The sequence below is a fragment of the Carassius carassius genome, chromosome 2 (genome assembly GCF_963082965.1).
Source record: "Carassius carassius chromosome 2, fCarCar2.1, whole genome shotgun sequence".
Lineage (NCBI taxonomy): Eukaryota > Metazoa > Chordata > Actinopteri > Cypriniformes > Cyprinidae > Carassius > Carassius carassius.
Window position 1 is genome coordinate 37791379 of NC_081756.1, and position 10276 is coordinate 37801654.

General features: G+C 38.1%; 1 protein-coding gene across 1 annotated transcript; it reads left to right on the top strand.

Annotated features, from left to right (window-relative positions):
• Nucleotides 1-2910: 2910 nt before the first annotated feature.
• On the top strand, nt 2911-7982 carry LOC132099009 (cellular tumor antigen p53-like). Its single transcript, XM_059505369.1, has 6 exons — nt 2911-4420; nt 4470-4491; nt 7051-7144; nt 7260-7339; nt 7443-7546; nt 7684-7982. The coding sequence occupies exons 1-6, from the start codon at nt 4347-4349 to the stop codon at nt 7754-7756; spliced, it is 447 nt and encodes a 148-aa protein (XP_059361352.1). The 5' UTR covers nt 2911-4346; the 3' UTR covers nt 7757-7982.
• The last annotated feature ends 2294 nt before the right edge of the window (nt 7983-10276 follow it).

Consider the following 10276-nt stretch of genomic DNA (forward strand, 5'->3'; position numbering starts at 1 on the left):
ATCTTTGTTTCAGTTGTTTCTGTGATGTACTGAAATATAATCACAAGCACTTCATATATATCAAAGGCTTTTATCGACAATTACATGACATTTATGCAAAGAGTCAGTGCAGTGCAGTGTTGGCCCTTCTTTTTCAGGACCTCTGCAATTCGACTGGGCATGCTCTTAATCAACTTCTGGGCCAAATCCTGACTGATAGCAACCCATTCTTTCATAATCACTTCTTGGAGTTTGTCAGAATTAGTGGGTTTTTGTTTGTCCACCCGCCTTTTGAGCCTTATGGCACGGTGCTCCATCGTGCTGGAAAATGCATTGTTCTTCACCAAACTGTTGTTAGATTGTTGGAAGAAGTTGCTGTTGGAGGGTGTTTTGGTACCATTCTTTATTCATGGCTGTGTTTTTGGGCAGAATTGTGAGTGAGCCCGCTCCCTTGGATGAGAAGCAACCCCACACATGAATGGTGTCAGGATGCTTTACTGTTGGCATGACACAGGACTGATGGTAGCGCTCACCTTTTCTTCTCCGGACAAGCCTTTTTCCAGATGCCCCAAACAATCGGAAAGGGGCTTCATCTGAGAATATGACTTTGTCCCAGTCCTCAGCAGTCCATTCACTATACTTTCTGCAGAAGATCAATCTGTCCCTGATGTTTTTTTTTGGAGAGAAGTGGCTTCTTTGCTGCCCTTCTTGACACCAGGCCATCTTCCAAAAGTCTTCGCCTCACTGTGCGTGCAGATGCGCTCACACCTGCCTTCTGCCATTCCTGAGCAAGCTCTGCACTGGTGGCACTCCGATCCCGCAGCTGAATCCTCTTTAGGAGACGATCCTGGCGCTTTCTTGGACGCCCTGAAGCCTTCTTTACAAGAATTGAACCTCTTTCCTTGAAGTTCTTGATGATCCTATAAATTGTTGATTTAGGTGCAATCTTAGTAGCCACAATATCCTTGCCTGTGAAGCCATTTTTATGCAACGCAATGATGGCTGCATGCGTTTCTTTGCAAGTCACCATGGTTAACAATGGAAGAATAATGATTTCAAGCATCACCCTCCTTTTAACATGTCAAGTCTGCCATTCTAACCCAATCAGCCTGACATAATGATCTCCAGCCTTGTGCTCGTCAACATTCTCACCTGTTAACAAGAAGATTACTGAAATGATCTCAGCAGGTCCTTTAATGACAGCAATGAAATGCAGTGGAAGGGTTTTTTGGGGATTAAGTTAATTTTCATGGCAAAGAAGGACTATGCAATTCATCTGATCACTCTTCATAACATTCTGGAGTATATGCAAATTGCTATTATAAAAACTTAAGCAGCAACTTTTCCAATTTCCAATATTTATGTAATTCTCAAAACTTTTGGCCACAACTGTACTGAAAAAGTTATAATCCTAATCTTTAACTCCATACCGAAGTCCCAGATAGCCAGACAATGAAAATATAAATAAATAAATAAATGAATATAAATATTGTTTGTGTTTGGGACTCTGTGAGCACGGAGACTGTAGTGCACACCGTAAGTTTGAAAGCGTTTAGCTCAAATCATTAATATGAATAAACAGTGCTCATAAATGGCTGCTGAGGTAGTATTCTCAAGTGAAGCGAGTTGAGGCTTCGACCCAGAAACAGCGTTTCTTACGTCATCACTTAAAGGGATAGTTCACCCAAAAATGAAAATTATGTCGTTTCAAACCCGTAAGACCTCCGTTCATCTTCGGAACACAGTTGAAGATATTTTAGATTTAGTCCCAGAGCTTTCTGTCCCTCCATTGAAAATGTGTGTACGGTATACTGTCCATGGTTAGAAAGGTAATAAAAACATCTTCAAAGTAGTCCATGTGACATCAGAGGGTCAGTTAGAATTTGTTGAAGCATCGAAAATACATTTTGGTTCAAAAATAGCAAAAACTACGACTTTATTCAACATTGTCTTCTCTTCCGTGTCTTTTGTGAGCGAGTTCAAAACACTGCAGTTTATTGATATCCGTTTCGGGAACGAATCACTCGATGTAACTGGATCTTCCTGAACCAGTTCACCAAATCGAACTGAATCGATTTAACTGTCTCGCGTCTCCAATAAGCATTAATCCACAAAGTACTTAAGCTGTTAACTTTTTTAATGTTATTTTGTGATTATGTGTGATAATGTTATTTTTAGCCCAAGGTGCTCCAGGTGGCTGAAAAACAGTGATCTCCGAATGAAAAGTTCCTGCTTCTGTCTGGCTAACACAAGCCAAATGTCAAGGTAATTCATAATGCAAATTCCCATCTGCCTCCAAGTGGAAAGAGCTGCATCCATGCACTTTGTAAAAGTGCACTGGGCAAGACACATTCCGAAAGGCTGTACATGACTGTACATTGATAAACCACCCCCTCGAATGTGAATCTCATGAGGGGCTGGATGTGATAGTAAGCATCTTTTAGATTCACCATTATGAACCAATCCCCTGGGCATACACTGTATGCTTGAGGATATGTTTCAAAGTCAACACCCTGAATGGGTGTTTCATCAGCATATGATTCAGGTGACTACTGTTCCGCTGTAAAGCTCTCAGCAAAAACATTCACAGCATGGCCAAATAATCCTGTGGGCATAACAGTGGAGTCAAGGAATGTGACCATGTCAGTGTCCTTGATCAGCACCACCAGGTTGGCTATGGCCTTGACAGTTGCCAAAATTACTACTTGTCTAAGTGGCTGCAGGCAGGCTTTTCTGGAGCCGACCAATTCACACGACCCATGTAAAGTCTTTGGGAGGAAGACTGCGAGGATCCTCTCTGGAACATGCCCACTCATTTTTAATTTGAAGCTGTCAGTGACATAATATATATTTCCATTACAAATTTGCACAAAGCTTTTGCGATATTCTATAAATGGCAATAAAAAAAAAACTATTGTGAAATGGCGCCTTTCCATTAACCGATGTTTATGCAACTAAAACAATTTTTTTTTCTCACAATAAATTATGGCAACTGATGTTGGTAGGTTTACATATATCACAGCCATCGCATTAATCAAAGGATATGTGTATATTTAGCGAAGTAGCATGGAGAACCGCTTCTTAAACGGGTCACGACACAACTGGTATAAATGTAAGCTTTGACTAGAGTGGCCGCGATCAGCTCCATGGCTGTCTGAGCCATAATGCTCTGCAGAAGTGCAGTGTAGATAAGGGGTTATCCAAGCATTAATGGCATTTTTAAATACACCACGTAACCTGTAAATGTGGAGAAAAAAAAAGTTTCCATTGCAGTTTTGTGAAATACTCCTTTTTCAGAGAGCCTGGAAAACCACCTCATGTGAGGTGAATTTTTAGAAGCGAATCTAATCAAACAAGAATTCCTGTCATAGGATCAGGGAATAAAGTCAGAGAAGAGGAGCAGCACCAGATGCCCAAAATCAAGTCACACAATGCATAGATCCAAAGCAAAAATTAAGCCAGCAGAAAAGAATCTGCACACAGTTATATGCAGGGGTAACGCCTTAAAAAAATATTTTAATGTCAGAGGCCATTAAAACAAGTGAAAACTGCAAAACGATTTCAAGACAAAAGCTCTTCGTCAGTGCCACATTGATTAGTGCACACCTGCACCGATTAAATCATCAATATTCACCATGGACATCATAATATGCATGCAGACACAAAAAAGCACCATGCAATATATCAAATTTACCTAAAGACATTCCTATACATATATTAATGGTAAAAAATTATTTAATGCAAAAGTATGTTTCAGTCATAATTTTACACATAGATCTTTTGTTTGTTTGTTTTTGTTTCTTATATACATACTGTGGGTGACCCCAAATAGTTGAAGATTCAATGCTTGGATAGAAGGAGCCTGGTTCGACTACCAATCTCACAGTTGAATATTCGCAGGGGGTTATGATCATGCCATTTTGGCTATATGGGGGTGATCAAATGAAACAAAGGAAAAGGGAAATGACTATGAATGAACTGTGCCACAAATAAACATTTAATATAAGCAAAGAAAAAACTATTTACTTGGTCATCATATAAATAAACATTGACATGTACTTTGTATGACATTTGTTTTAAAATAAAAATAGGTGCGTTAACAAACCAATATAGACCAAACAAATTAGTTCCAGGTATGGAAATATTACTCACATAGTCCAGCAGACATAGACCAAATTTTTTTAAGTCCTGTCCAACCTTCTGACTATTCAAACAACATAGTTAGCAGTGATAGTCAACAACTAAATATATATTTGACACCATCTTCTCAGTGGTGTCCAAGTTGTGGATAGATAACTTTACTGTTTGTAATTTTGGCTGTGTCCATATAGGTGGGTTCGGTGGTAACTACCATACTACTGAAATTTATGTGCAACAGCAGTTGTATGGGTGGGATGAATAGGAGGCCAATTTTCACCATACTGACCATGGAGACATTCGAGTGAGTCCCTCTCTTCTGTTTTCTTTCGTCTTTTCCTTTCCATCCTTAGGGTGTTGTCCAAGTTTCTGGCAGTAATGGAGATCAGGGGCCGTATTCACAAAACATCTAAAAGTAGCTCTTAACTTGCCTAAATCCTTACCTTGACTAAATCACAAATAATCCTAAAATGGTTGCTGCTGGCAATCCATCTTGGAATGTAAATATTCTAGAAACATTTCACAATAATTTCCCTTTTCCCTTTACTATGTCCTTATTTTCAAGTATTCTTGTGGCCAATTTGGTTTTCTTGTATGTTGAATGTACAATGTCTTATTATCAGCTTTCATCCATGATTATTCTAGTCTATTAATAAAAGGCTGCTTGTATGCATATCCGCTTATTGATTACAAGATGCAGAAGTGTAAGAGGCTGACAATTAACTGAACATATACTTAAAGGGTTGGTTCACTCAAAAATCAACATTTTGTCATTAATAACTCACCCTCATGTCGTTCCAAACCCGTGAGACCTCCGTTTATCTTCAGAACACAGTTTAAGATATTTTAGATTTAGTCCGAGAGCTCTCAGTCCCTCCATTGAAACTGTGTTTATGGTATACTGTCCATGTCCAGAAAGGTAAGAAAAACATTATCAAAGTAGTCCATGTGACATCAGAGGGTCAGTTCGAATTTTTTGAAGCATTGAAAATACATTTTGGTCCAAAAATAGCAAAAACTACGACTTTATTCAGTATTGTCTTCTCTTCCGTGCCTGTTGTGAGACAGTTCAAAACAAAGCAGTTTGTGATATCCGGTTCGCGAACGAATCATTCAATGTAACTGGATCTTTTTGAACCAGTTCACCAAATCGAACTGAATCGTTTTAAACGGTTCGCGTCTCCAGTACACATTAATCCACAAATTACTTAAGCTGTTAACTTTTTTAATGTGGCAGACACTCCCTCTTAGTTCAAACAAACCAATATCCCGGAGTAATTCATTTACTCAAACAGTACACTGACTGAACTGCTGTGAAGAGAGAACTGAAGATGAACACCGAGCCGAGCCAGATAACGAACAAAAGACTGACTCGTTCTCGAGTCAAGAACCGTTTCTTTCAGACGTGACCGATTCGAGAACCGAGGAGCTGATGATACTTGGCATGTGTGATTCAGTGTGAAGCAGAGTGACACACAGAGCGTCTGAACTGAACTGATTCTTTTGGTGATTGATTCTGAACTGATTCTGTGCTAAAGGTTGAATGAGTGCGTGTAAACTGAAGGCTTGAATCAAGGGCAATCATCGCCAATGATGCCATTATGTCGAGCACAAAAGAACCGGTGAACAGTTTTCTTCAACCGGTTTATTGAATCAAACTGTCCGAAAGAACTACTGGTGATCCGAAAACCAATGCAACCGGTTCTTTCGTTCATTATCTGGCTCAGCTCGGTGTTCTTCTTCAGTTCTCTCTTCACAGCAGTTCAGTCAGTGTACTGTTTGAGTAAATGAATTACTCCGGGATATTGGTTTGTTTGAACTCAGAGGGAGTGTCAGCCACATTAAAAAAGTTAACAGCTGAAGTCATTTGTGGATTAATGCGTACTGGAGATGCGAAACGTTTAAAACGATTCAGTTTGATTTGGTGAACTGTAAAAAACTGTGAAAATGTATTTTCGATGCTTCAAAAAATTCTAACTGACCCTCTGATGTCACATGGACTACTTTGATGATGTTTTTCTTACCTTTCTGGACATGGACAGTATACCGTGCACACAGTTATAAAAATGGAGGGACTGAGAGCTCTCGAACTAAATCTAGAATATCTTAAACTGTGTCCCGAAGATGAACGGAGGTCTCATGGGTTTGGAACGACATGAGGGTGAGTTATTAATGACATAATTTTGATTTTTGGGTGAACTATCCCTTTAACACCACTGAAAGGCTTGGAACAGCAAGGACAATTTTAAATATAACTCCAATTGGATTATTCTGAAAGAAGAAAGTCACATGCAACTAGGATGCTATGAGGGGTGAGAAGATGATGGACGAATTTTCATTCTTACATTTTACATTTACATTTATTCATTTAGCAGACGCTTTTATCCAAAGCGACTTACAAATGAGGACAGTGGAAGCAATCAAAAACAACAAAAAGAGCAATGAAATATAAGTGCTATAACAAGTCTCAGTTAGGTTAACACAGTACACATAGCATGGGCTTTTAAATAATATAATAAAAACAAAACGGATAGAATAAAAAAAAGAATTGAGCAAGCTAGTGTTAGAGGTCTTTACACACACACACACACAATTGCATAATAAACTAAAAGAAAATAGAATACAAAAAGATTAGAAGGTAGTTAGATTTTTTTTAAGAATAGAATTAGAATAGTGAGTGTTAAAGTTAGAGGGTCAAATAAAGATGGAAGAGATGGGTTTTAAGCCGATTCTTGAAAATGGCTAAGGACTCTGATTGAGTTGGGGCAGTCATTCCACCAGGAGGGAACATTTTCATTCTTGGGTGAACTAACCCTTTAATTATCCTACATTTTAATCTGTATTTGAATATGGTAACATTATTAAAATCCTTGAATATGGAAACATGATAGCTTTTTGTGCAATATTTCTACGATCAAATAACTTTTTGGTCAGCCAATTACTGTGGGCATAGTAAGCTTGTTGACTTCAATTCAGGAAGACAATCTGAAAAAGATTACTGGGGAGACAGTTACTGGGACAAAGAGAAGTAAACAAAATTACAAAACTAAATATGGTGAAAATAAGATTGATAATTGCCTCAATTAATGTCTAACCCATTAAGTAATATGTGCTATTTCTTAATCCTTTTTTTATTACACCAGAGCATCAAATTCCGGATCCGTTAAAAGTGGTGCTCCCTGCAGCTGGACCTGAATCCGCTGATGAGATTTACATTCTTCATGTATGTGACATTTGTATTTTTATAAGCTACTTTCTTTATAAAAAGACATTTCATGAAAATAATTTTTGATTATACATAGGTTCTTTTTGTACTTGTTTTCCAGATACGTAGTAAAGAGCGTTTTGAAATGCTAAGGACTATTAACGCTAGTTTGGAGCTTTTGCACATGATGCCTGTTGCTGACCAAGAAAAATACAGGCAAAAACGGTACGATACCTTACAGACTTTTTGTGGGTCTCTGTTTATGTCCCTTTTTTAACATTGGTTAATATTTTGTCTATTTTTTATTTTATTTTAAATACCAAATAATTTTTTTTTTACTTTTTATTTAATCTCTCCCTTAGAAACACCTTAAAACTTGATCAAGCCAGTTTGCAGCCAAAGAGTGGCAAAAAACATCTAAAAGATTCAAACTAAAACAGCTTTTCATTTTGTTACTTTTTCTATACACAAAAATCAGTCTAATTTTAGCTTTTCTGATGATCGTTGTGTAACCTGTGAGTTCAAGGTCTTGTATATTGCCAACCAAAATGTCTTCCAATTTCTTTTTTCTTTTTTTTCCAATATTTTTCTTTCTTTCTAATTATTGAAATAAAATGTTTTGGAATGTAACATTTCTCTCTATATTTTTTGATACACTCATATAGTCTTGCTACCTTGTCACCAACTTTTGCATCTTTTTTTCATGCAAAGATTAACTTTGCTTTCTTTTATATTTACTTTTGTAACATTTTTAAAAATTCAGCAGGGATGTTTATAAAAATAAAAGAATTATGAATAAAACATACAAGCAAGGAGATTTTCTTCAAAATCCCTTTAATGCAAGTCATGTCACTCGGTGGCGATCTTTGAAATGGCTCTCGGGCATGCAAGTGCAGCTCCTATATCTTTCAATGAGGTAACATCAAATTCTCAAAACTGTTCACCAAGCTTATGATAAAATTTCATATTTGAAATCACCAATTAAATCTGAAAACAACTGTATCTTAAATGTTGTTTATTTTGCTCAAATAGCATTAAAGAAGCTTTTTTCAGGCTAGACCAGCCAGTGTGCATGGTCTAGGCGCACATCTCAGAGCATTGACTATTTCTATAGCCAACTAGGACTTCTAATGGTAGCTGCAGCGATGCACTGACTTTACTGATGTACTGATCATTTTTCCTCATTCAAAACTACTATATACAACTGTCACCTCTTGGGTATTCTAAAGTCTTTTGTTCCTTACATAATGGTGATGAAGGAACTTATTCATTTTTATAATAGTAAAAAAAATTGTTTGTTTGATATAATAGTAGTGAAAATATTGTATTCAATATTGTAAGTGTATTTATTTCTTGTCTCATTAGTATTTAGCGCAGTTGTCGTTGCTAGGAAACACTTGTTTGTTTACTGTGTAGAGACGTGCTGCGTTTGGTCTCGTACTCGTATCGCATACGTTGTCAGTGTTGTGCGCTTTCTTAGACCTTTTGTTGTGATAAACAGTAAAGTGCGTTCAGCTGAATTCAATTTCCGTTTGGTCGGGTTTAAAAGAGATTAGTATACCGCGGCAGCGGTCGCAGCAGCCCTCCAGTTAAGCCCTCCACGTGTGAAGACCGAAGAGTGTAAAGACCATCGACTCTACCGTGCGACTCCACCGGGCAGGGACACCGGCAGGGAATATAAGTATTGTTTTGATTAATCTCTTTTTCCTTCTCCTTGTTTCATTTCTATTTCAGTTGTTTTTTGTTTATAACCAAATCTTACTATGTGTTTCCAGATCCCTACTATCACTACCACTCGCAAACCACACATCACACAATGTAGACAGCGCAATCTTAACAATCTGCACACTTTGCCTATATCTGCTAATACACTACTTTATTTTTCTATTGGTCTCTGGAATTGCCAGTCTGCTGTAAACAAAGCTGATTTCATTACTTCTATTATTAGTCATTCAAAGCTTAATCTCATGGCCCTAACAGAGACCTGGATGAAACCAGAGGACACTGCTACACCTGCAGCACTCTCCAATAATTTCTCATTTTCCCACTCCCCCCGTTTGACTGGAAGAGGTGGAGGTACTGGTCTGCTCATCTCTAATGATTGGAAATTTAATTCTTTACCATCTTTGGGTATCAACAGCTCCTTTGAATCTCATTCAGTTACTTTTACCTACCCTTTTAAAATACATTTTGTAGTTGTCTATCGACCCCCAGGACCACTGGGTAACTTTTTGGATGAATTAGATGTGTTGCTCTCAACCTTTTCTGAGGATGGTACTCCCCTAGTTATGCTTGGAGATTTCAACATCCATCTAGATAAACCTCTGTTTGCTGATTTCCACACTGTGCTTGCCTCTTTTGATCTCAACCGAGTGTCAACTACTGCTACTCACAAATCAGGCAACCAACTGGACCTTATTTATACACGACACTGCTCTACTGATCATGTTCTGGTTACTCCACTGCACACGTCGGATCACTTCCTCCTCACTCTTAACCTCAACATGGTCCCTGCCACATCACTTTCCCCTCCACATGTCATCTTTCGACGTAACCTACGCACACTTTCACCCTCCCGGCTTTCTGCAATGGTTTCATCTTCAATTCCTTCCCCTAAACTGTTTGCATCTTTGGATGCTAACAGTGCTACTGATACTTTCTGCTCCACTCTTACATCTTGTTTAGACACTGTTTGTCCCTTATCTTCCAGACCAGCCCGTAACACCCCTTCTGCCCCTTGGTTATCTGATGTTCTACGCGAACACCGTTCTAAGCTTAGAGCTGCTGAAAGGGTGTGGCACAAATCCAAAAATACTACTGAGCTTAATGTGTATCAGTCACTCCTATCTTCCTTCTCTGCTGATGTCTCCACTGCTAAAATTACATATTACCATAACAAAATTAACAATTCGTCTAACTCTCGCATGCTTTTTAAAACATTTTCCTCACTTCTTT

Coding starts and splice junctions, on each gene's coding strand:
- LOC132099009 (XM_059505369.1), top strand. CDS start 4,347: ATGTGCAACAGCAGTTGTATGGGTGGGATGAATAGGAGGCCAATTTTC. Junction 4,421..4,469: donor CTGACCATGGAGACATTCGA/GTGAGTCCCTCT, acceptor TTCCATCCTTAG/GGTGTTGTCCAAGTTTCTGG. Junction 4,492..7,050: donor TGTTGTCCAAGTTTCTGGCA/GTAATGGAGATC, acceptor CTTTTTGGTCAG/CCAATTACTGTGGGCATAGT.